This window comes from Melanerpes formicivorus, unplaced genomic scaffold (genome assembly GCF_026170545.1).
Source record: "Melanerpes formicivorus ecotype bairdi unplaced genomic scaffold, bMelFor1.0.p_v2 SCAF_2, whole genome shotgun sequence".
In the NCBI taxonomy this organism is placed as follows: domain Eukaryota; kingdom Metazoa; phylum Chordata; class Aves; order Piciformes; family Picidae; genus Melanerpes; species Melanerpes formicivorus.
Window position 1 is genome coordinate 34,585,133 of NW_027142354.1, and position 26,376 is coordinate 34,611,508.

Genomic DNA, 26,376 nt, shown 5'->3' on the forward strand with positions numbered 1-26,376 from the left:
TGTGCACCAGCTTGCACCACCTAGTGAAACAGGAAGCAATAACACAGTCTCATGGGCTATTAAATCACACGGCAGACTTTATCATTACCAAATACCAGTTTATTAAAAATGGTAAATACTGGTAGTCTTAAATGCCAAGACTTCTGCATCAGGTCATAGAGTCACAGAACAGCCCAGGTTAGAAGGAGTCTTCAGAGATGATCTGGTGTAGGCTTCCACAGGAAAGGGAGCCTTGATGAGATAATCTAGCACCACCCTCCCCATCTTGAAACCTTCACTGATGGGGACTCTGTCCTTGGGAAGGGTGTTCCAGTGAAGGATTCTTCTCTGTGTAAGAAAATGAGAACATCTACATCAAGGTGAAGCATTTCTAGAATATGCTTTGTTAATAACAAAGTGAATACTGAAGTACTTCTTGAATAAACTGAAGTATATAAACCACTTGTGATCCTGATGTCTTCCCATTTTTGTTTAGATGAGAAATATCAAACTATCAGATTTCACCGAGTCTCTGAAGAAGATAAAGCGCAGTTTGAGCCCTCAGACCTTGGAAGCATACATTCGCTGGAACAAGGACTTTGGAGACACCACAGTGTGAAACACTACCTGAAGTCAAACAAAGTGCTGCTGAAGGAGCAATTGCTACAGACTACTGGAAAGCAGCCAGAGTTTACAGGACTTTACAGATCTTTAAGTATCTGCATTGAAACTTGATGAAAAAATTATACAATGTGAAATGTGTTCATCAAAGCCTCCTTGCCATTTAGTGAGGATTTATATGCTGTAAGTAAGAGCACAGTAGAACTTAAGATTGCTAGTAATCTGATTGTGGTTTGAACAACACTATATGTATTTGGTTGCAGCTAGAAGGCTCTGATGATACTGGTCACTGGAAAACCTTTTCCTTACGTTGGTGTGTGTGGTTTCCTGGTTTTAATTTTGCTATGACATTGGTGTCTGGCTTTCTTCTTTATAACTACTAACTTACAATTGGAGCTTTGTAAACTTTGGTTCAGTTTTTGACTTTTTTTTTTATCCTTAATGTGCCAAATAAAAGAATTTCCCTATGCAGAAAGAAAGAACAACATTGGGGAATTATGATACATATTAAAATGTAAAAAGCAGCTGGTCTGTTATTATTTGTCTTTTCGTTTAGTTGTAACATGACTTTATCGCTCACAGAACAGTTTTAAAGAAGACCTTTGATAGCAGAACAGCAAAAAACCCCAGCCCTAGAGAAAAAACAATTCCAAATGTCTTTTTAAAAAAGTAAATTACTGAATAAAAAACTAGAGGACGACATTCATTTACTGGCAGTATTTTCTCTTTCACGCATTTTGTAACGCTTCCGTTGGTAGAATGTTAGCTTATGCTTATGGTGTACAACTTGAAGCCCAGCTGATGTTTGAGAGAGTAAGTGATGGTGATACCAACTGTCAAGTTTCAGAAATGATGTGTTTCTACTTTGTATTTTGGTCTGTTTATGATAATTGAAAGCAAAATTTCCATTGTGAGAATTTTTTAAATCTACACATGTAAGCATTAAAATAAGAGGCCTCATGTTTAATACATGGCACACATTAATGTTTTTATAGCTTTCATATGTTTTGGTTTATATATTAAAGTGTGAAACACTCAACTGATCTGCTTTTTTAAAAAGAAACTGCATCTTTGTACAAAGACCTGTTTTTATTCTGTAGATGACAAGGTATTTAAAAAGCCACTGAAGTGATAGCCTTTAAATGCTATAATAAAGGACAACATCTTTGCCTTTATTTCTAAAGGCCTGTCATCTTGTTTACAAGTTCTACATGGATTAAACACAGACGTTTGCAACGCAGAGCACTAGTTCCTTGTTTGAGCAGGTTTGTGGGGCTTTTGGGGGTTTGTTGTTTTGTGTTTTGGTTTGTTTTAAAGGCAACTCTCCCAACTTAGTGATATTACAAAAAATTGTCTTGTTTACAGTTACTTAAACTTAATTATGAGTTTTGTTTTCATTTGGTCTTAACATTTTGTTCTTAATTTTTCATGTAATTTATTGGTCAGGAGTAAAATATTTCTGTGACTACTCACTCAAATGTTGACTATAAATAATATATTTTAATTATATATATATGTATATATGGAAAAAAACAAACAACCCTAGCTGATAGGTGCTGCGTAGGTATAATAATATCCAGAGAGGACTCTGCTCACTGTGTAGTATTGAGTACTGAATAACGGAAACTGTGTAAAACTTTTGAGACACACAGATGCAATATGCTTGAGATTCTGACTGTTGGATTTTTTTGGTGTGTTTTGGTTGTTTGTGGGTTTTTTTAAACCCACAGAGGCTTTTAATTGATCTAGGATTAAAAGCAATTAAATAAGGGAAGATTGTGTTACACTAGTATGCCTTTTGAAGTAGTCTAACCAAGCCACTTGTAGCCTTCTAAAGATAGGACTGTCTCTAATGTCTGATATAAATGAAATGTGATTTCTGTTCCCTTTGTTCACTTTCCTTAAAAAGTGAAAAATGGTAAAAGATTTGAGTTTTTTAAATCATGTAGTGCTTGCTTTGCCTTAGTTTTGCCTTCAGTAGACCACTTCCATTGCTGGAGATTCCTGGCTGACTTGACTGGTATTTGTCATAGACTTCATAATGCTGAGCATGAATATTGATACTTCACTAGCATTTTACAAACACTTCTGATTTTGAGTGTTCCTAAATATTTGGTATCAAGCTCCACTTAATTTTGAGGAATATACTGGTGTTTATTTCAAATACGTATCTATTGGCATGTGATGGCACCTGAAATGTAGAGGTGGAAGTTCCCATCTGCTAAAATACCACCAGTGCGCAGCACAAAGGGTCAGAAGTCTGAGCTGCTACTTTGGTGGGGGGCAAAAAGGGACTTGTTTGTACAACCAGTTCAGGTCAAGAAGAGTCTGTGTGGCTAGTACCATTGCTCTTCGGTTATCTATTCTGCTCTCATTGTTTTCTGCATTATGGATGAACTACTGCTCTATAAATGCTGGAACACAAGGAAGAACTCACTTTTTGTTTTGAAACATCAGTTTTCCTGATAGCTGCTGAATTTTTATACCATGACCCAAGTGCCAAATGGTTCAAAAATCACCTTTAAGTATGTTTACTATGCTGTTTTCTAAATAGTATATTTTAAGAATAATTCTGTTCTCATTATGGCATTATCTCTCATCTTCTGGTTTCTTGTTTTACATACACTGAGTCCAGTCTTAGTGATTCTCATCTATTTGTTGGATTAACTGTGTATAAATGCAGATCTGCACACTCTCCCTGCTTCCCAGAAAGACCAACCACCCCCCTCACACATCCCCTCCCCAAAAAAACCCAAACCAGAAAACCTGTAGTTCCCAAATACATGGTGTTTTATATAGAAATTAGGAACTCTATTAACCATAAAGTCAGATTATGTTCTAATACCATAACTTGAGTTAGGGTAGAATAAGCACCGCAGCAGCTTGGATGCTTCTAACTTTTGCAAATATTGGCATTACATTACCTCTCTAAATATCATTTTTCTTTTACTTACTTCCTCCCCCTTTCCCCTAAATCTGCCCACTGCTAATGAATGAGAGCCTTGATGGACTTTTGTTAAGACAATTAGGAAGCAGCCTGTCTACCCTCTGCAAGTGTGTTTTACTGACTCAAAAGAGTGTAGCAGTTACTGGAGGGAGATGGAAGAACAAAACCTGCCCTCTTTTTAAGAACCTTCTTCATATATCTGTGCCTCATGTTTTTATTAAGGAGGAAGCACACCTCTTTCTATGTGTTGGAAGAACAATGTCTTCCCAAGCAGGAGGTTGCTGCTTTTCGTGGCATTACAAGATGGAAAAATTCAAGCACTGATGTTCTTTCTCCTTGAAATGAGCATTTTTTCATGTGATGTTCCTTATCACAGAATGTTAGGGGTTGGAAGGGATCATCTAGTCCAACCCCACTGCCAGAACAGGGTCACCTAAAGTATCCTTTTACTAATGTTGACTTTTCTGTAAAATACACTAAACCTGTAGAGGTTCTGATTTTGCAGCTAAGAAAAAAACCTGATTATTAAAGGTAAGCCTTAAACTAGGGTATTCATTTATGCATAAGCCTCTCTGACCTATTAGTTTCTTCAAATTCAGTGCATTAGAAATAGGCTTTCTGCCCTGAGATGTCTTACTGACTACTTCAGAAATTCAGTTTCTGATAAGGTTTTGTTGAGTATGGCCCTGCAACTTACTCTGTGTAGATAATAAATGTGATAAATGAAGAAGAGTGGGATCTCTGAACTGAAAAGGAGTTTGCTGGCACTGCACTAATGTAGAGGCCATTGCTGATTTCACTGTTAAGATACTCTCAGATGTTTTTTAAATGACAGGTTTTATACTCCAACAATTAACCATACCTTCTGGGGTAGAATAAATAGGGTTGTTTTTTTTTGCCTGTTTTAAAGGAGAGGGGTTTAGCACTCATTGGCACTGCTGACAAGTCCATGTTCTGAAGTACTTTTTACTGGGAATACTGAGGCCAGCTGCGCTGGCAAATTTAACTGAGATGTCTGTTCTACAACCTGTATGGAAAGCAGTGTTCTACTTTGGGCTTCCTTAGCCACCTAAGGTGAAACTTGATGCTCCAGTTTCCTGCAGTGCTTTGCTACCCAAGACATGGATAATGCATAGTTGTGCCTAAAACGTGTTTATCTAGCTGCTTTAGTGATTCTTCTGCACGTGGCAGCTTTGGGAGGTGGCAAGTGCTATTTTAGGTTACAGATCTTCATTCACTGTCTGTGGCAGTCTTGATATTTCTACTGCTGAGGATTTCTACCAGGTATCAAAAATGGGAGTGAAAAGTAGCAGGTAGGTAGTGAATGCAGCTAGTTATTTCAGTCATTGTGCTAACTTGAGGCAGTTGCTGATTTCATTGTTGAGCTGCTGTTTAATGTTGAAGGATGTTGTTTACTCACTTACATGCTTAGGATGATCTGATGGTTACCATAAGGGATAACCAATGGATCACAGAAAACTTCTGGTTGGCAGAGACTTGAAAGATAGTCCAACCTTTGACCCAGTTTGGGGTGAATCCCAAACCATGTCCTGATCAGTTACTTGTAGAGTGTTTTATTTAAATATTCTTTTAAGTATTGCAACTAACACAGACGAGGAAGTTAAACTGTTGCTTCCTGCAAATGCAAAATCCTCATCTGAAGGATAGAGAAATGTGTTTTTCCTACTTCTCATGTAAATCATTAACTCTCTTAAGAGTGGAAACTGTTTACTTTGTCAATACCTACCTCCTGAGTTTGGCAATAACTGGCAAGGTACACACTCCTCCAGTGGATTAAATATATTGGCTAAACACTGGGGGTTCTTCAGAGTTAAATAATTTGATTTGCAAATTTCTGACGTGATGTCTGAAAACTGGTGATCAACCTTGTGTTGCTCTAAGATGTTCCTTGCTTCTTAAAATCCTGTTTCCAAAGCTACAGAGGAGTAGATTTGAGGGAAAAGGTCAATGCTCTTTGCTCTTGGTTAATACAGGTGTATTCTTCTAAGATGCTAGGGGTGTAGCCTGTCAATTCTGCAGGCTTGTTTTTGCCACTGGAAGTGGAGAAGTACTTTATCTAATACTCTCACATCTGTCAGAGGGACTGGAAATACAGAAACTCGTTTTGCCACAGGATTCAAATTTTTATTCATGTGAAGGGCTAGTCAGTGTTTTTCAGAAATCTGGATTATAGTGATAAAAACCAAAGGTGGAGGCAAAACACTCTACCCCACCCCCCCTTAAATATATTGGACAACTCCTGTCTGGGATGGGGACAATTTTTGTATTTTGTTGTTTTGAAGCACTTTTGTTTGTTTGTGCTCTTATGAATGTTTTCTGAAATGTCAAACACCATTTTATTAATAACCAATGTAAAAAAGCATGAACAGTTACGTAGCTTTAGCTCCACAATAAAATGTTGCATTTGTTGTGTTCTTACTGTTTTCTTGTCTGATTGTCAGATAAAACGTCCAAAACGAAGAGCCTTTTCACTAAACCTGAAGGTTTCATTGCTGCTGTTCCAAAAAATATTACAAACTGTATAGTGAGAGATGGAGCAATGAATATCTATGTACCTCAGTTTCTAAAGGACATAACTCAAGTTCTCAAAACTTAGTAAGGAGAAGTGCTACTTTCTAAATAAATGTGACGAAACTTAAAGTGTGTGCCTATCCTTCTGTCATAGTCTTGCTAAATCACAGTGCAAAGCAGGAGATTTCACATGCCTAATTCTGCTAGTCATCATCAAGTTCTGAAAATAGCTACTTGGAGCCCAAGTGGCAACTTTTCTTTTGCTTGAGGGAGAGTACTGCTACTATTTTTGAGATAACAATCTAAATTTTTCATTTATTCCCATCTTACTGTTTGTAATTCTTAGCCAGTGTCTGGAGGCTGCATCTACTAATAACTAACTGAGGCTTTCTGTTCTTACAGTTACAAACTGATTATAAGATTAAAAAAAAAATGTAATTTTAATATTCTATACCTGACAGGGGATCTCTCATAAAGCAGCCCTGACCACTGTACCTGATTTGTTATTTCATCTGTCATGTTAAAGCAAGCAAACCAAATAAAAATCAATAGAACAGTTGGGGAAAAAAATGAAATGCTGCTATTTGGAGGTAGATTCTGAACCACTGGAATTACTCCAATGAACAATTTTGTGTATGTATTACAGATACTCAAATAGACTTCTTTCTGTACAAGAGATGGTCAAACAAAGCTAGTGAAGCAGCAGCCTAAAAACTATCCCACCGCTTGTTAAGTTGGAATCCACAGAGTTTATGGACTTGGCAGCTGTGACCACTTGAGTCTGTGCCTTTAAGAAAGGGACACTGGGGCTGAATGTTTTATAAACAAAGGACAGGTCTAAACTAAATTCATTGGTGGATTGGTAGAGTGCAGCCTTAAGTTTTGAGTCCAGCTGAGACTTTTCTCAGTGTGCACTTTTCCCTCCTCCCTTTTTGCAGCTTGTGGTGTCTAGGCTCTCTGCCAGACTGACCTTGGACTGATAAGCGTGAGGCCTGCAAACCTACTAACATTTTGCTCTAATTTATAACTGCTTTTAATTAACAACTGCTCCTTTCCTCTCTTTCTAACCCTCTCTGGGGAGAAAGGGGATAGAAGGGGGCACAGGGCAGGGAACCCTCCTCCAGCAGGGGGAGGGGAATTTCATTCCTGTGTTACTTTGCTGTATATTTCTGTGTATATATTGTAAATACTGTAAATTGTGTATATATACCCTGCAGCCCCTAAAACTGCTTGTAAATACAGTGTTCCTTTGCTCATCCAGCTGTGGTTAGCTGTGATAATTTTTTTTTCCTTCACTTTGCAGGGGGGAGGAGGCTGGGCCTTTATCCCAAACCCATGACAGCAGCATACCTTGGTCTGAAGTACGTTAAACTAAGCATTTTTTTCCATTACAGCCAAGATGGTGTGAGACAAGTTGCTGTGCCTAGTGTCAGAAGCAGGCATGTTTCAAGGGAAATCTGGTTTATTTCTGTATTTTATTTTCTTCCATTTGCCTGAAAGCTAAGAAAAATGAGCTTAAAGTTTTGTAGTTTTGTTGCCTTTTCACTCAATCCATCTTTTCCCCATTTCCAAAGACTTCAAATGTGTGAAATCTAGCCTGTTTCCTACAAGAGTGCATAGGGCTCTGGAATGGACACTCTTCTCCACTGTTTGTTTGGTTTTGGGTTTTTTTTTGTAAGTAAACTGGCTCCAAGTAGCTATTTTCAGGACTTCACAATGACCAGAGTTAGTTAGATGAAACCTCCTGTCATGCAACCTTCTGGTATCTTTGGTTTTTAATTCTGTGCGTAAAGAACATACAGAAAGTATGTAGTGGTGAAGGCAGAAAGATTTCTTTCCATCCCTCAACACGTACAAGTGATTTATCAGTGCTGTGGTGTAGTTAAAAAAAAAAAAAACAACAAAGGAATTTCAGAAGCATACAAACAACCTAATGAGCAAAGTATGTTGTTTTTACCAAATGCTTTTGAAGTTTTCACCTCTTTAATAGTCTAAGTTCTATTATTTTCAGAGCTCACTTTAAAAGGCCTCAAACTTGCCTCATCTTTAAGCCATCCCTTAAGACTTAGTTTTGTCAGTTGCAGAAGGCTACTATCAGCTATGCAATTAGTTGTATTTCTCTTCTGTGAATAGTAGAAGTGCAGTTTGTTATAACTATTGTCCCCTTCTGGGAAGAAATATGCTAAGACATGAAATAATTATAAGGCCTGATCATGTGTCAAGAGCAAAGTAACTAAACAACTTTTTATTGCTGGAGCATAGGCTGCAGATAAAACGTTACCCCTCTGGTTCACCTGCCTTCCGATTCCCTGGTTAAATTTAAATGGAGACAGCAGCTGCAGCCTGTAGAGAGCTTACATAACCCAGCATTGCAGATGGAATTCACTCACCTGTCATGCAAATGTTACACACCACACACGGTTATTTTCTTTACATCAAGCCCAAACCTACTTCTGTACACTGGAAAACATTTCTTTGTTATGGCCAAGAGCTTAAAAATTAGAAAATCATTTGAGTCATTTAATGAGACATTAAATGTGTCTTTTAGAATACAATTAGCTGTTTAGTCACTCCCAGTCAGTCAGTTAAACCTTTTGAGGTGTTTCACTGAACAGATTAGATGCAAATAACATTTTTAACCACTTTAAGTATGGGCACTTGGCTCCTGAGATGACCAGTGAACTACTAAACACAAGAGCATTAGAAGAGGTTGTTTCAAGTATGTTCCTAGGCCAAATAACCTGTCCTAATAAAACCAAACCTTTTAACTTCTATTCCTGCCTGCTGTCTTTTGACTAAGTCATTTTTGTACGTTTAATAGTGTGCAGGTTTTTCACAACACAATTTTCCTTAACAGGTCTTAACTTGCAAGAAAACATAATTTCTGTGGATTTGTTCTGACAGAAATTACTGGGCAGAGTTTAACAACTAGTCTGCTTGTCAGGGCACACGTTGTTGTCGCGGACCTAGTGTTCCTGGGCCGGTGATAGTGGCAGGATGAAGTTAGACTGACTGTGCATCTCTTTACAGGATTACAATGCTTCCAATGTTTTAACGCATTCAGAGGGACGGGCGCAGCCCTCAGAACCTCCAGCACACAAAGTAGTGACTACGTTTGCAACAAGAGCTCCGTACCGTCTGTCAAGTTTTGCATATGGCTGGAAAACATCCTCACCGAAATACGCGTCCTCGCTGCCGTCCCAGCCGAAGACTGCAGCACAGGCGACTGGCTGTAGTGAAGTTGCCATCATTTTAGGTGTATTTGTGTATGGAAGAAGTGGTGCGACAAAATCGTCCTTGCGTGGAGTTATCACGACCACCGTAAGGCGAGTCCTTTCTTTAAATTCCCACAGATAACGGACAAATTACAGCCAGGGTGTCACACAACATCGAACGCCACAGGGCAAGCCTGTCAGGCAGCGGTAGCTGGAGCAGGCAGGGCGCCTACCGCCACCTCTCGTCTGTGGGTTTCGGTGCTCTGTCTCCATAGATGGAAGAACGAATCTCTTCACTGCCTGAGGACTGCCCTACCCTGGCAGCCCAGGGCAAGCACTGTTTCCGTTAAACGTCACATCCGCTGCCGCGCGGTGGCCCTCCGGTGCCGTTCGTTGCCGTAGCGACGGAAGCCTCCTCCGCCTCTTCCGGCTTCTCATGGCGCCGTCTCTTCCGGTGCGGGGAGTAATATGGTGAGTGGCCCCCGCTGGGGGGAGGGGGCGGGAAGGAAGTCGTGCGTGGGAGCGGAGAGAGGAGGCTGCTGGGGCCGTGGCTCCTGGATGGGTAGCAGCAGCGGCACCGTAGCCGAGATGAGTAGATCGGAGCGAAAGCGCCCCGTGTCCGGTACTGGCTCGGCCTGGAGCGTGCCACCGGCCCAGCTCTGCTCTGCTCCGCTCCTGGCGCCAGCCCTGCCGGGCTGGTGGTGACGTGGCTGTGCGCCGGAGTCCGTCTACCACGTTCAGTTGTAGCTAGTGCAAACCATTACCGTTATCCAAGCGCCGCCGTTAGTCCCCCGTTGGCGGGGCGGGGAGCTGGCGGGAGTGCCCCTTCCCCAAGGCGGTGGCGCACTAGGGGCACCTGCTGCGGGGCGGCCGTGACTGGGGCGGCTGTTAACGGTTCCGGGGCCTGGGAGAAACGCGTGCTGTGGTATCCAGTGTAGTAATACCTCTTTAAGACCCCAGTGTTATTCTTTCGTACGCGGTTTCCCCGGTCACCAGTGGCTCTCCAGGGCCGCGGTGGTAGCGTAGGCCCCGGCCGCTGGGCAGCTAGTACGGTGGGCAGGCACCGAGCTGGCAAACGCGGGATGGGTGCTGGGAGTCGCACAAGGCTTCCCTGCTGGAGGTGCGTCTGCAGGGAGTGAGGAGTGCTCAGGCGTGTGTCTGGGATGTGGTTTGAGCCACAGCCTCCAAGTTTTCATTCACCCTTAAATCGGTCAGGGATCTGAAATCCTCATCAGGACAAACCGGCTATATCGCCCCTGCCCCCGTGTGTCGGTGAAAGCAGTTACTCCTGTTAGGTATGGCTTGCTTCCTAAAGAAGAGAAGTCATTCTTGTGGTAACTACCACTGTGTATGCATGTTCAGCAAGGTGTCTAATCGTTTGCTTCTTAGGCTGAGCGCAGATGGATTGACAGTGGTGACAGGTACTGTTACCTGTTGATGTTGTTGTGAGTAGACACTTGGCACTTCCTGTAGAAATACTTCTTGTGCAGTTATTCTAGCACTGCATGAGGACTTTCGATGTCTGAGGGATGGGGCATCTGCCCTTCTGCTCAGCACGGAAGTGGCTCTTGCCGTTGTGTTGGTGAGAAGTTTATGAGTTAGGGAAGCTTTAGTGCCAAAGTATAGTATGTGCTAAATTAGAGCTTGCTTCTGGGGGTGAGCTGTGGCTAGCTTGGATCTGCATGAGGGCCTCTGTGTCTCAGAATACACAGCTTTAATGTATGGCACATAATAAGCAGGGAGGTGTGGCACAGTGCAGTTTAGCAGTGGACATACTGTTAACAGCATGGGAAGGCAATGGGTTCAACAGTGATGGAGCAGCCTTCATTAACAGGCTGTTAGAGGAGCTTCCCAAAGCGTTCTGTCATCTTGTATGTCTCTACTGGGGAAAAAAAAAAAAAGTAAAATTATCATGTAATGATTTGCTGGTAAAAAAAAAATAGTAAGTGACAACTTTTTGTCCCAGATGAGCTAAACTTGAGATCTTAGTACTGGTTTTTTTTTTTTTAACTTATGGTACCAAGGCATATGTGTATTTGTGCAGATAATATGAAACATAGCTGTGTTGACAAATGAGTCTGTAAATTAATTGAGTCTGTTTTGGTGACTAGTTCATTAATATGTTAGTATGTTTTTTTATCTTCTGCTGGCAGTTATGGATGTGATAGCTTACAAGCAAAACTTGTTTCATCCAGCTCAAAATTAATATATGTGAGAGACCATTTGTTACAGGCTCACAAATTTCTATTGCAGATCAGAAGGACTTTTCAAGGGGAAGGGTTTGTGGAGAAGTAAAGGGAGGACAACTAGCTAGAAGCCTGTGCCATCTGAGGAGGAGGAGCAGGTGGAATGGGTGATGAATAATAGAATAGAGTTAACCAGGTTGGAAAAGACCTTTGAGATCATCGAGTGCAACCTATCATTTAACACTACCTAATCAACTAAAGCATGGCACCAAGCACCCCATCCAGTCTCTTCTTAAACACCTCCAGTGATGGTGACTCCACCACCTCCCTGGGCAGCCCATTCCAATGGCAAATCACTCTTTCTATGAAGAACTTCTTCCTAAGATCCAGCCTAAACCTTCCCTGGTGCACCTTGAAACTGTGTCGTCTTGTTCTGGTGCTGGTTGCCTGGGAGAAGAGACCAACCCCCACCTGGCTACAACCACCCACCAAGTAGTTGTAGGCAGCAATAAGGTCTCACTTGAGCCTTCTCTTCTCCAGGCTAAGCAATCCCAGCTCCCTCAGCCTCTCCTCACAGGGCTTGTGCTCCAAACCCCTCACCTCATAGTCTCTTCCCTGTCATGAATTTAGAAAAGCCATGTAGCACACCCTCACTTCTTATCTCTGCTGTGCTCTCCTCTCCACCCTAGGAAAGAACTTACCTGCATGCCAATGGAAGTTAGGAGAGGGAACACCTGCAGTGCCTTCATCTACTGTGTGCATTTAGGTTAAGACATAACTGCAATTGTTTGTTTCATCATGTTGTTTGCCTTGTGTCTGTACCAACGTTGATTTTATTTCTCTGAGGGACTTGCATATATATATATATATATATATATATATAAACAATATTTTCCTGTTTAATAAACCATTTGGCTTTGGGTGGGAAGTCTATTTTGATACTGAAAAATGTTTGTGTTTTGAGAACATCTGTAGTTTTGTTTAAATGTAACTAAGGAAACATTTTTAAAATGGTATTTAGGTATGCTTTCCAGGAAACCTACATTCTGGATTATCTCTAAATGAAGGTTGATTCTAAATCATTACTCATTTTCTAATAGAATAACCATGATGAGTGGTTACCAAAAACATTGTATTTATGGGCTATCTCTAGTTAAAAATTTTGTTCTGAGTCTTTGATAGAGTTGTGAAAATAGTTCTTAAATTAAGCTTTCCTTTTTGCTTATTTAAACTATGTTTAAGGGAAAATCTGAATTAAACTATCATTTGTGTTTTTTTTTAAGGGGACAATACACCTGTTCCGCAAATCACAGAGATCATTGATTGGAAAATTAACACATGAGTTTAGGCTAGTTGCGGCAGATAGGAGGGTAAGTATTTCTTTTAAAAAATTAATAACAATTCTAAAAGACATTAGTTATAGTAAGTTAATAAAATATTTTAACTTGAGTGTGTCTGGAGAATTTTTCTTTGAATTCTTCTAGCTCTGCTTAAAAGAAAAATCCAGCTGCGAGGCTGGATTCCTTCCTGTGCACTGTCCCTAGGAATTTGTGTTTTTCAGAGCTGTACTTACACTTAATGAGTTCAGTAGAACTTCAAACTGAATATGCATAGATGTTTATGGGACCTAAGTTCCAGAACAAAGTAAAGAAACTACTAATACAAAGTTGTGTAAGTTTACCTCCAAAAGTCAGATGGTGTGTGCTGTAATGAAATGCAAATGTTATTCAGGGGTGACTTTTAGACCAAAAAGGTATTTTAAGTGTGGTGTGTAAGCACTGTTCATAAATTGGCTTTGACAAAATCTGTGAAGTTAAAAATAGAGTATGGACTTTTTGTTCTGAAATGAGTTGTAAGCTTCTGGGAGGGAGGAGAAGCCATTTCTGCTTGCATGATGGAATACTGTAATACTGTTTGTTAAAACCAGAAGTACAGTTTTGTCTTGCTAAATTTGGAAGGTGTAAAACATCTGTTCTCATCAACAGTCCTGGAAGATCTTGCTGTTTGGTGCTATAAATCTAATATGTATTGGCTTCCTGCTAATGTGGTGCAGCTCAACAAACAGCATAGGTAGGTGGCTCTCTCGTACTGAAACTACAACCATCCATATGTTTCTTAGCTTGTGAAGTTTCAATTACTCAACATGCAAAGTTCAGCACATAGTGGATGGAGTTAAGTAGCTGTGTAGCCAGGTTTGGAAAGTGCTTCGTTTTGGCTTGCTACAGGCAGTTTAGAGACATTTCTCACAGGCAAGTGTGGATGAGTAAAAGTGCTTCACAATTTGTAAGTTTTTCCAGTCCTGTTGCAGTACCTTCTTTAAGATTGAACAAAAGCAGACTTCTAAGCTAGTTGTCAAACCTATTCCTTATATAAATAGTACCAGTGACACGTAGAGAACCCTACCTGCAGTTGAATGAAAATGTCTGTAGTGTGGCAATAGGCTTCTCCAATTCCAGGAATGCCCCTTTTCAATATTTTTTATACCTTATACTTTCCTATAGGGGCTCCCAAGATATTTCCCATCATCTGTACTTACAGTGGGATGCCTTACATTTGTGATGGGACACAGGTTTTCTTGCAGCTTTAAGATGGATTGGAGAAGCAGGGCAAGTAGCAAATTCTGTTGAACCTACTTGTCAGTGCAATAATGGATCTACTTTGGCAGATGATGTGTTAATGGAAGATTTCTTGCCATTTTTTGTATTTAAATTCTTAGTCACAGGCTTAATACCTTTTCTATCTGGGCATTACTACATGCTTTTTTAGAAGTAGGATTGCTGTAATCCACCTGCTTATTCTTAGAATCTTAGAATTAACCAGGTTGGAAGAGACCTTTGAGATCATTGAGTCAAACCTATCATCCAACACTATCTAATCAACTAAGCACCCCATCCAGTCTCTTCCTAAACACCCCCGTGATGGTGACTCTACCACCTCCCTGGGCAGCCTGTTCCAATGGCCAATCACTCTTTCTATGAAGAACTTCTTCCTAACATCCAGCCTAAACATCCCCTGGTCCAGCTTGAGACTATGCCCTCTTGTTCTGGTGCTGGTTGCCTGGGAGAAGTGACCACCCCCACTTGGCTACAACCTCCCTTCAGGTAGTTGTAGACAGTAATAAAGTCTGCCCTGAGCCTCCTCTTATCCATGCTGAGCAACCCCAGTTCCCTCAGCATCTCCTCATAGGGCTTATGACATTAAACACATTGGTGTGTTTGGGACATTCGTATTATATACACATGCAATAGGCAGCCTTGCTCTATCAGCAGAGGTAGTGCATCTAGATAGGCGATGGTAAAGAGCTGCACAAGAGGGATTTTGACAAGTACAAGTGATTTCTACATTGAAAATTTACACTAATCTTTAAAATTTTCTTGGTTTTGCACAGCTTTAACTGCTTACACGTATTTGACAATCTTTGACCTTTTCAGGTGAGTTTTTTCCCATTTAATCTTGCTGTTCTTTTTTTGCCTGGTTTTGTGTATTTCTGTACATGTAAAACTTATTTACAAAACCTTTGGAGTTGTCAGTATAGAAACACTAACTGAATTAAAAGCTTAAGTTAGTATGAAATTGTGTATCACGCTAAATAGATGATGGGAAACACCATGGCTGTATTGAGAATGACTAGTAATGAAATGGTTTGGTCATGGATTTCTCTGTGCAGATTGTAACAGCATAAAGCAGAATCCAGCACTATACACTCTATATTTGTGTGATGCTACATTCATTGGTTCCGAAGTATCTCTCAGTTTTAGCCTCAGGAAATAAGGAGAGTGTAATCCTGTTTCTAATTAAAAATATTTCAAGAGCTTGATTCTATTCAGTCTTCCAGTAAGGCCATCAGATATTTTTAGTGTTTGTCCTATTCCTTAAACAAAATTGTTTTGATTGCATCTCATGTCTGTGCTATCAGACTGATGGCAGTGTTTGAGAAAATGCACATGTATTAAAATTAACCTACATTATCTTCCTTACTATCTCACTGGCTTATAAAAAATATGAATCAGCTCTCTGCAGTCTGTTTTGCCAGCTATATGTTATAGTTCATCTGACTGATGGCAAAACATACATGACAGCAGCAAGCATGCAGAAAGGAAAAGAAATGGTAGATATGCACACAAACGTACTTGGATCTGTGGCTGCATTAGAATTGTAATATAACTTTAATGAATCTCATACTTCTCTTAGAATTTTGTATCTACTGACTTTTGTCATCTTGACTCACAACACTTTTTTCACCTTGAGGGAAGTTTTGATGTTATATTTTGTGTTTGTATAGAATTGATTTTGGTAGTTTTAGGAGCAGATGGTTTGATATTCTCATAGGCTTTTGCTTTGTACTTCTCATTCCTTTGTGTGATGTTAATATGTGTGATACCAAACAGTATTAAGAGGGTTTTCTCAAACCACTTTTTCCTGTTAGTCAGATTATGTAATACCTGGTCTCTGAAAGGTCCCTTTCAGAAAAATCAGTGAACTGTGCGCAGGTTAAACACTAGTTGAGCTGTTTTGTGTCAAGGCCCCAGTGGAAAAACACATTGCATTTCAAGTTCATGGTAAACCTGATCCAGGCTGAGTGAGGTTCTATATAGAAGAAGGTTGGTGGTAGCCTTTACAAGCACAGCATTTCATAAGTACAGCATTAGGCTGTCTCCTTGTGCAAGGAATTGGAATGACTACCATTTCAATAAAATTATCTGCTGCCTTTTTTATAGGAACAGCTGAGACACCATGCAGTCTCAGTTTTAGTCCCAAGCACATCCTTTTCTGGATTCACTGGAACCACCGTTGTGATAGAGGTGTTGAGTTCATAGTAAGCCATGGCTCAGTTCTCATGGCTGAAGTGTGTATGTGTGGATTATTAATTTTCTAAATGCTGAAGTTATTCACTGTGTAATTCTCCCCCTTTTTCAGTTTGATAACATGTCTAATAAGCTACTGGGTAATGATGAAGAAACCCAGCCCAGTCTATTCATTTGGGTAAGTACTATTAGAAAGATCTAGTGACTGCTACTATCATTGCCTGCATCCCTTAACAGCCATGACTAGTAATCTGTGTGTAAAAGAACCGATGCTTTAAAGAACAGTTACAGAATAGGGAAGGAGAGAAAAGGTGGGGAGACAGGAAAAATATTAATTAATGCTTAATTTCAAACTGTTAGTGATAAGTAGAATGTTGGTTTAAAAGAAACTGAAAGTAATGCCTACCATTAAATTTCCAGTTTCTTTAATCTATTGGCTCTTGAAAGAACTGGAAATAGTGGGTCTGTCCTGCTGGCTCCTGTACAGGCCAGAATGCATTTGATGTGGTGTTCAGTGTTTCTAATTCTCAAATTTCAGGTTTGAAAGGTTTGAAGTTCTAGCTGTATTTGCATCAACAGTTCTGGCACAGCTTGGTGCTCTTTTTATACTGAAAGAAAGGTAGGGATGTGTACGTTGGTTTTTTTTTTTTTGGTGCTGGTGGTTTGTTTGTGGTTGTTTAGGTGTGGGGTTTTTTGGTTGGTTGGTTGGTTTGTTTTGGTTTTGCTTCAGTTACTTCATGAAATAAAGCAGCTTCATAGTACATGTGGAGGTTTGAGACTCAAACGGTCACAGTACATTAAAAATCTGAATGCTTAAACTGTCAATTTCATCAGTCCCTGAAAACTTTCTCAGGTGTTACTTTGGCATACTATCCCTGCTTGGAAGCATTTGTATTTCAGGAGATTAGCCTAATAGATTAAGATTAGGACAGTGTACCTTGCATTTTTTATTTGAGGGCTCTCTTTTCTCAGTAAAGGGCTTTGTTACAACTTGGCAATTTTATGGTATAGCACGATCTGTTGTGCTGACAGTACAATAATAAAATTCTAATAGTGATGCACTGTCAGAGTCTCCAAGTTTTCAAACACCAATTTTAGGAAATTCCCAAAGCATACTATAGGTTTTTCTCTTACAGCTGAAGCTCATTTCTTGCTTTATTGGTCGCTAAAATATTCACCATGGATTCCAACATCTACTCTGTTTGGCCTCACTTAGTGAGAGGCTGTAGGTCAGGGAGCTCAGACTGTTTCTTGAGGTTGCCAACACCAGTGGTGGCAGCAGCAGTATACTTTGGCACATCTCTTTACAAGTATCTTTCCTGTGCAGGCAGCATTCATGGTAGCTGGCGCTTTTGTGGCACAGTTTGGAAAGAGTTGGAAACTCTTAATCACCGCTGCTTCGTTTCAGTATTAAATGCTTTCGCTCCTTACAGAAACTGCTGTGCTTACATAAGCAATTTTTAATTTTTACTTTTTTTTTGCAGTATCATGTGTGTCAGTTTTTGTTTAGGAAGGCAGCTAACTCTTCAGAACTAAGTTAATACTTCATCTGTTAAGCTTTTATTGTGTGACTATAACTCAAAGTTTCAATTATTGTTGTAGTGCAGAGCGGTTTCTGGAGCAGCCTGAGATACACACGTAAGAGATTACTTTGATGTGTAAAATGATTCATGTTTTTCAGTGTCCTTTTGTGTTTCTGATTCTTAATCTAGCATGTATTAATTGTGCAAGTGTGTTCAGCATCAGCTTGGTTGTGGTCCTTTGGCCTTTGTTTTAAAACTATATGAAAGCTGTATTGCAAACAGTTTTTTAAAGGTACAATTGAAATGCAATGCACACGCTCTCTTACACAATTATTTGACTATACATTGCTGGTTTGCTAGTTTAGCTACTCTCATTTCTTATGGAGGCCTCTTAAGAGGCTCAGTATGTGCAGGGGCAAGGATGTTATGATGACTAGGGAACAGAAGGTGTTGAAAACTAAAGAAAATGGGGAAAGGGAAAGAGGGTCTTGTGGGGCAAAAGACTGGGATGTGAGATGTACAGTAAAGTTATTCTAGGAAAGGGTAGGGGCATAATTCATATGGAGCTAAGCTTTTTTAGCTCAGACTAATGTGATAACACTAATGTATTGAATTTTGTGATCTTCTATAACCCTTGAAATCATAGAGTTGGTTGGGTCAGAGGGGACCTGCAAAAGTCATCCAGCCCAACCCCCCTGCAGAGAGCAGGGACATCCTCTATTAGATCAGGTTGCTCAGAGCCTTTTTGAGCCTGACCAGGGATGGGGCCTCAACTACCTCCCTGGCAACCTGTTACAGCATTCCGCCACCCTCATGGTAAAGAATTTGTTCCTAACATCCAATCTAAATGTACCCTTCTCTAATGTAAAGCCATTGTTCCCTGTCCTACCACTATGGGTCTTTGTAAACAGTCCCTCTCCAGCCTTTTTGTAGGCTCCCTTCAGGTACTGGAAGGCTGCTATGATAATATAGTGACAGTTATTAAGCATTACATTAGTTTACCTTACTCATTTTCAGTCTCGGTGAAAGATACCAAAGTATTTTGGTGTTGTTGCTAGTAATTACAGTTTGCTGTCCTGTTTTGTGATGATGTGAAATTTTGTTTTTCCACTCCCTAGGGGGCGGCTGCTGGTTGGTACCTTTGTGGCTCTCTTTTTCAACTTATTTACAATGCTTTCCATTCGGAATAAGCCTTTTGCTTATGTCTCTGAAGGTACATGACAAATTGAGCTATAACAAGTATTGGGAAAATACTTTAATATTTCTATTTTTTGTCAAGGTATAACTGGCCTGGTAACTTTATTAACTAGTGGCCATATGTTACTATTGTCTCCATTGATAGGACTTTATGCAGTTGTGGTGGGCTGAAGTTTCCTTTTCGCATTAACTAAGCACCACTAACTCAGTTGCAGCTAGTTCTAAAGGCATAGCCTAAAACTGCCACAGCAGTTTAGAATTGCCACCTGAATTTCAACTTAGTTTGCTTAAAGGCCTCTCCAGGTAATGTGTAGTGACTGATATGACAAATTTTAATGCTGAAGTACTCTTTATTTTCAATCTTTTGGATTCAGCCAGTGAAGGTCATCCAACAGATACTGGAACTTTGAAGAAATTTTATGGATATATCAATAGATAAAAAAATAAATCCATGTAGCTTTTAATAGCTTTTTATGTAGGATGACTTCATTGTGAAGCAGGTTCACAATCATTCCTGCTAACTGTAAATTGTTTATAGTTTTATTATAGTTTGTAAACAGCAAAATTATATTTTAGTTAATATAATCTGCAGTTACACTTGTAATCGATCAGTTCAGATTATCATGAGATGGATATTTACTAACTGGAAAAGATGGATTGTGTTTGTTTCAAGTGACAGTGAATCTGTTGAGACATGCTTATTCATGTATTGGGTTCTTCCCTTAACATAAAACTTCAAGTATACTTTTAAAAGGATACCTTTATTCATATAGTTTTATTGCCCTCTTTCTTTTGCAGCTGCCAGCACAAGTTGGCTTCAAGAGCATGTTGCAGATCTTAGTAGAAGGTAAAGCTTTATATTTTTTTTCAAAATTGCTAGTTTCTGAAAGGCAATATTGGGGTTTTGTGTATAATGATTTGGATGGGTATTGAGGCATAAATACTGTTGTGTATTAGGGCTTTTAAAATGGTTTTACCTCCTGTAGGTCAGGAGCAAAAGACACATCAATGTAATGGAAATACATCGTTCTGTGTTACTTTCCCTTTGAACGTGTTCAGTACATTCTATGTAATTCTGCTTGGATGAGGTGAGGGAAACTAGCTTTGTCCTGTATAGACTTGAACTGCCTTTCTCAACAGTCCTTACCTGAGTGATGTTTGTTTATGCATGGGGTGGGCAAATAACTATGATGGTTGCAATTTAAATGGGATATATGACACAGTTTACTCAGTAAAACATAGTTGTAGAAACTCTTTATCTGTCCAGCAGGAAACTGGGAAGTCTGTGTCTTCCAGAGGGGATTGGATGTGGCACTTGGTGCCATGGCTTTTAGCAGTCATGAGGTCTTGGGTGACAGGTTGGACTCGATGATCTTTGAGGTCTTTTCCAACCTTATTGATTCTACGATTCCAGGGGCTGAAGCAGTATTGCTCATTCATCCTGTCTGTTAACTGCCTTGCTTGTATTTGGTATCTGAATGCAAGACAATGTTCTTTGCAAATAAATTTGTTAAATGTTGGAAATGTTTATTTTGAACTTCGCATGTTCTTCTAAGTACTTAAGCTGTCAGTATCAAAATAAGAATGTTAAACCACATTGTATGCATGTTAAGTATGCTGCACAGCTTCTGTTGTGATTTTTGTATGCGACTGAGTAAAGCAGAGGACTCTGGCTTGTTAAACAGCAGAATTTTCCTTATATGGGTATAAGTTGTTACATAACCACATCCAAATTCTGCAAAACAGCTTTGGAAGACTGTTGGGTTGCCTAAGTATTTGGAGTTTCAGTGTGAAAAAACAACAAACCAAACACTACCATGCACCCCCCTGCAAAAAAAAACCCAACAACAACCAAGCAAACAAAAACCAACCAACCCCAACCATGGAATAGCAATCACAGACACTGGCAGAATTTTTCTATATCAAGTTGGTAAGTGTTAAGGGAAAAGACATGAATGGATAACTTGCAAGGCTCCCAGATCAAGAGTCTAGAATTACTGCTGTGTTTTGAAATAAGCTGTAGACAATTATGCCAACAATTTTGTAAGAACTTACTGCGTTCAGTTAGTATTTATAGAGCTATTGCAGTTGTGTTCTGCGAAGCAGTGCTGATTACAAAATATCTGCACCTGTATATAATTGTTCATTGAACTGTTACAGAAGCAGAGTAGCACATGATGTTTAAACATAAGTTGGTTCTAGACAGAGCAACAAAACATTCCATGTTGTCTCTTCCTTTAAATTTTCCAGTACGTGACACGCACTTGTGTTCACTGGGAAGTACAGAGATCCATGCTTCCATTGATAGGAGATAACTAAATAACTTTTCACAGTGTTCCTTCATGGGCCTTTTGGTCTGATGTCCCTCTTTTAAGAATTAATTTGCTTTGGCTTTAGAACACTTCTGCATGCCAAGGTGGAAGATAGTTTGAATATTAGTGATATGCAAATACCTCAAGACATACATATATGTAATAGCACTATCTGAACCTGTGAAGTACTTGTGTTGTGTGCAGCTGACACAGCTAGCTGTCTTCCTAAAGAAAGTAGCACAAGGTAAGCATTTAACATGTAGAAAAACTGTATACAGATGAGTGTGGTGTAATGTTCTGTACATGGTGAGATAGACGTAAAGCAAATTTAAGATGCAAGAGGTAAATATTCATTTCAGATATGAGAGAGAATGTGATGTGGATTTAAACTTGATTAGTTTTTGCTGACATCAGATTATTATAAAATTTTTAGAATTGGAAGACCTTTACAGTCTTTGGAGCCATTGTTTGCTATGACCACAAGGAGCATTTCAAGTCAAATGCAGAAACAGTGGGTGCAGCTCTTTTGGTTGTAATGATGAACAGCTTAGCTGACAACTGCTCTTTCTGTTTTGTTACAGTATTTGTGGAATCATCCCAGGACTGAGTAGCATCTTTCTGCCACGGATGAACCCTTTTGTCTTGATTGATATTGCTGGAGCTCTAGCTCTTTGCATTACATATATGCTGATTGAAATCAAGTAGGTATAGGTGTTTTAAGAAAGTAACTCTTTTGTGTCTGCCCTATAGAAAACTTCATTTTTTACAGCTTTTGCCAAGATTATTCCTTTCATGTATTTTGTATGATTGGGATTTGTTATAGATGTCTCCACCAGAAAGTTTCTTTTAACAGTTGTATTAGCAATAAAAGCAAGCAACCCTTAACGTTAGTGCACCCTGAGTTTATACTTCTAACGCAAATCATTATTATATCCCTCACAGGATTGCAACTCCATGAATATATTTATCATTTTTCAAAGAGACATAGTTGAGATGAGATTAATATGTGCAATATTCTGTAAGCATATGTAATTTTTAAAAATGAAAAAGAAATACAGTCCCTAAGCCCTTCCAAAAATTAAATACTACTTTTTCTTTAAAATTGCTCTTTTTCTCCAGCAATTATTTTGCTGTAGACACAGCCTCTGCCATAGCAATTGCTTTGATGACATTTGGTACCATGTATCCTATGAGTGTCTACAGTGGGAAAGTACTACTCCAGGTAAGACAGTGTCACAAAACAAGATACTTTGTTTCCATTTTGTTAGATATTCTGATGTACGAAGAAAAAAAAAAAAGGGATTTAAGCATTTGGATAGGAAGTGTTCCCAGGGGAATTTGTGATGAGCTAAAATAATTTTCAGGGCATCATGAAATCATAAGAATTTATTGTTTAATGCCAGTGACCTCTTGTGTAGACAGACCAGAGTTAAAGATTCTCCTACTTAAACAGGACCAGTTAATCTTTATTATAACTTTCTTACTCTTTTTCCCCCCCCCTCTTCTTCTACAAGACAACCCCACCTCATGTGATTGGCCAGTTAGATAAACTTCTTAGAGAGGTAAGTCAGTGTGCACATGCAACATGAAATAAACACTCGAGACTATGAAGATTTGCACTCTGCTACATAATTTTTTTTAAACTACTGTGTTGTAGCTGTGTGTGGGATATATGAATGTTGCTATCTCAGATGAACAGTGTCATTCAGGTATCTGGAACAAATCTGTTAAAAGTAGTGGAGGCTCTTTTTTTTTTATTAACCAACTTTGAGCTACCACTGAAGTGCTTTTACAAATGTGAATGGGCTGAGGAAAAGGAGTTGCAGGCAGCTGATGACTTACAGCATGTTCAGGTGAGATAATCTTGTGATTTGGTAGCAAGAGTTACTTGAAATGAGTTACTCAAGTCCATGTTGTTGATGGATTTGTATGTTTAAGGGTAGTAAAAGTACAGCAGATAAGCACTAGTGGCATCATGAGCAGTCATCCGTTCTGCATGTGAAAACTTATTTCACAACTGAAAAGGCTGTATTATTCAGCTATATGTGAATGTACATTCCTAAAACTATTTGAAATAAGTCTCATTTATTTTTGTATTTCTGGATGTTTGTGTAAAACTAGGTTTCAACTTTGGATGGTGTCTTGGAAGTTCGAAATGAGCATTTCTGGACATTAGGTTTTGGCACTTTGGTAAGTTCAGTCTTTGTCTTTTTGGCCTTTAAAAGAGTTGTCAGTCACTGTGTTACTTAAAGATATTCTTTCTGAAATCTTAAATATAAACAAATTTGTGTCAGTACTTAATCCTTATGATTTACTGCAAAACTTCTCTTCCTTTGTAGTGTTTTTTTTTTTTTAAAGCTTTCTTATTGCTTAATGTTATTTGTGTATGTTGCAGCTCTGGATTGAAGTGTGCACCTGCAACTGTAGAATTTCTTTTGTATTTTGGAAGTGAAGAAAACCCCAAACAATAGTCAAGATGTTTTTCAAATGGTGTATTAGTGTAAATGTCTCAAGGGTGTGAGAAAGAAAACTGGAAACCTTTAGGTACCAAAGGTGTACAGTAGAGCCATATGTTTTCAGCATTTCTGGCAGAGGGGGTGAAAAAACCAAACTACACATCTGTACTGATACTCTGTAAGCTGAAAAAAGATGAAAGGGCATGTTGTGACACAGAATGGTCACACAGAACTCAGTTATTCCTGAGTTGATGCAGGTACATTGTGACAGATGGAAAATTAGAAGACTCTTAGAATGTTTCTTCTGAATTCTTCCAGTATGCTACCAAACAAAATAAACAAACGAAAAAACTTCACAAAAACAACCAAAAAACCCAACCACAAGTAAAAGGGGGTGGGGAGGAGCAGCTCTGACTTCCTGACATCAAAACAGCTTTTAGTTTGCTCTTCTGCCACCCAAAATACTAGCTCACAGCATTGCTGGATTGATCACAGGTATTTACGAAAAGCTTTTTATGCATATTTACCTATTGCCATCTTCCAGATATTAGTAGAAACTTTCTGAGACCTGGCTATCTTCCCAGCTGCACCATCTGATGCAGAAATGGCTTATACAGCACAAGCTTTAAAAACCATGTTCTTTACTAATATGAACTGAAAAATGGGAGAGGTTCTGTTTTGTGTCCCTTTCTGCAGCAGTAGTTTAAGGTAAATGAGATAGTGTTACTGAGTCAGCCCATACTACATGCACTTCTAGGAGGAAACTCTTGAGTTCTACAAGGGACATTGCCTCTGCTCTTGCTAGTGCTCCTGATTTGAGCATGTCTACCACACCTGTTGTCCTCTTGCCTGCTTCAGCAGCACAGCAGTGACACTTTTCCCAAGATTAAGCATGTGGAATTTGTCTGCACTTTGTTCTTTTGGGCTGTGGATTTTTCCCAGTGGTTGTCTTTCCTTTTCTGCTGTCACATGCTGTACTTCATAGTATAAAGACTTGGTTGTCCTGAATGATGATCTTAATGTCTTCATAAGAGGTCAGTGCATTAGCAAAGATCAAAATGTATCCTAATTATGGAAATATTTTAATAAGTTTCTCAGTTTAGTCAGTAGTTGCTGCAAAAGGTCTTTGCATAATTCTCTGCAGGATAACTTGCCTCTTCTTGAATGCATATGTAGAATCTCTGTTGAAATAACCATTAAGAGCCCATGTGTTTTCATTACATTCCAGGCTGGATCAGTCCACGTTCGAATTCGGAGAGATGCAAATGAACAAATGGTACTTGCCCATGTCACTAATAGGCTATACACATTGGTCTCTACCTTGACTGTTCAGATTTTCAAAGATGACTGGATCAGACCTACCTTATCATCTGTGCCTATTGCAAACAATATTCTGAACCTCTCGGAACATCATATTATTTCAATGCCGCCTTTGAAAGCTGCTGATAATTCGAACCCTGCTACATCCACTCCGGCTAAGCCCAGCAGCCCACCACCAGAATTTGCTTTTGATACACCAGGGAAAAACGTGAGTCCGGTCATCCTTTTAAACACTCAAACTAGGCCCTATGGATTGGGCTTCAATCATGGATCCACACCCTACAGCAGTGTACTTAATCAAGGATTTGCAATACCAGGAATGGGAGCAACTCAAGGATTCAGAACTGGTTTTACAAATGTCCCAAGCAGATACAGCACAAACACTCGTAGTCAACCCCGACCATAATAAACACTGTTATTTATTGTACTTAAGGGTATTGACTTAATTCTTTTATTACCCAATTTTGATAAGCATTTGGAATGTCAGATCATTCTAAATGGCTGGGAACAAGCGTGTTGTTCGTATTAATGAAATTGTTGAATTGCAGGTTGGTTTTTTTTTCCTTTCATCAGCAGTAGCCTGTACAAGGCCACAAATATTTTCCAGACTTAAGATACTTTGCAGGTAGTTTTTATAGTGTCTGTTTCTATCCAGCTTTTTATTCACTTTTCTTTCTTTTCCCAAGAATGTACTGAGATACAGCACAAATCCGGAAGACTGAACTTGTCACCAGGTAGCACTTTTTTCTAATGTGACTTGCTTGCTGATGAGCTGAGAGGATAGGAAATTGCAGAAATGCAAGTCCCAGTTTGGAGATGTTTTTTTGTGATACTAAGCCATCTTCTGGTAAAATCACAGTTAGTTTTTTGAAATGCATCGGTTATCATGTTGTGGCCACTGTGAAGACAATCTGGCATTTCAGATGCTGAATTTTGTGAGACCATCTTTTTACATTTTTATTGATGCTTTTATAGAAATTCAGATGGTTCAGCAACCATTTTCTAGTTTTCAAGATTCCATACTCATCCCTGGTATTTCTTCTTGGTTTAGCTGCAAAATTATTTAGCAATATACTGGGAAATAAAATGTTTCAAACTGAAAATTTTACAAGCACCTCTTTTTTATGATTAACCCTATTTAAGATACAGGGCAGATAGCTGTATTGTTTCTGAAGACAGTATTTCATTTTTGACTACATTAAGTATTCTCTGATTTGATTATGACATTGTATTTTTCCTCTTTGTATGTTTTTTTCCTGCATATTCAAGGGGAAAAGTCTCTA

General features: G+C 39.2%; 2 protein-coding genes and 1 long non-coding RNA gene across 9 annotated transcripts in view; 2 read left to right on the plus strand and 1 right to left on the minus strand.

The window, feature by feature from the left end:
- The window catches only part of SPAST (spastin), a 40,675-nt gene extending 38,306 nt beyond the window's left edge, over positions 1-2,369 (plus strand). For all 5 annotated transcript variants that reach the window (XM_068155948.1, XM_068155967.1, XM_068155957.1 and 2 more), the window contains one exon: positions 476-2,369. In XM_068155948.1, coding sequence (XP_068012049.1) covers positions 476-598 — 123 coding nt within the window. In that variant the 3' untranslated portion in view covers positions 599-2,369. The remainder of the gene's footprint in view (positions 1-475) is intronic.
- LOC137449958 (uncharacterized) lies at positions 78-9,724 on the minus strand. The gene is made up of 2 exons (XR_010989519.1): positions 9,215-9,724; positions 78-327 (listed from the first exon to the last, which is right to left on the minus strand). It is a non-coding gene; the product is annotated as an uncharacterized lncRNA (long non-coding RNA).
- SLC30A6 (solute carrier family 30 member 6) lies at positions 9,666-25,520 on the plus strand. 3 transcript variants are annotated; one of them, XM_068155981.1, is made up of 14 exons: positions 9,666-9,765; positions 12,764-12,850; positions 13,466-13,550; positions 14,869-14,911; positions 16,398-16,463; positions 16,824-16,904; positions 17,888-17,923; positions 18,927-19,021; positions 19,804-19,852; positions 21,899-22,018; positions 22,437-22,539; positions 22,832-22,879; positions 23,439-23,507; positions 25,002-25,520. In XM_068155981.1, the coding sequence occupies exons 1-14, from the start codon at positions 9,763-9,765 to the stop codon at positions 25,497-25,499; spliced, it is 1,383 nt and encodes a 460-aa protein (XP_068012082.1). In that variant the 5' UTR covers positions 9,666-9,762; the 3' UTR covers positions 25,500-25,520. The 3 variants fall into 3 exon arrangements, with proteins under 3 accessions (XP_068012082.1, XP_068012090.1, XP_068012099.1); XM_068155989.1 differs by lacking the exon at positions 9,666-9,765 and adding an exon at positions 9,777-10,589; XM_068155998.1 differs by lacking the exon at positions 9,666-9,765 and adding an exon at positions 12,228-12,246.
- Positions 25,521-26,376: the final 856 nt, after the last annotated feature.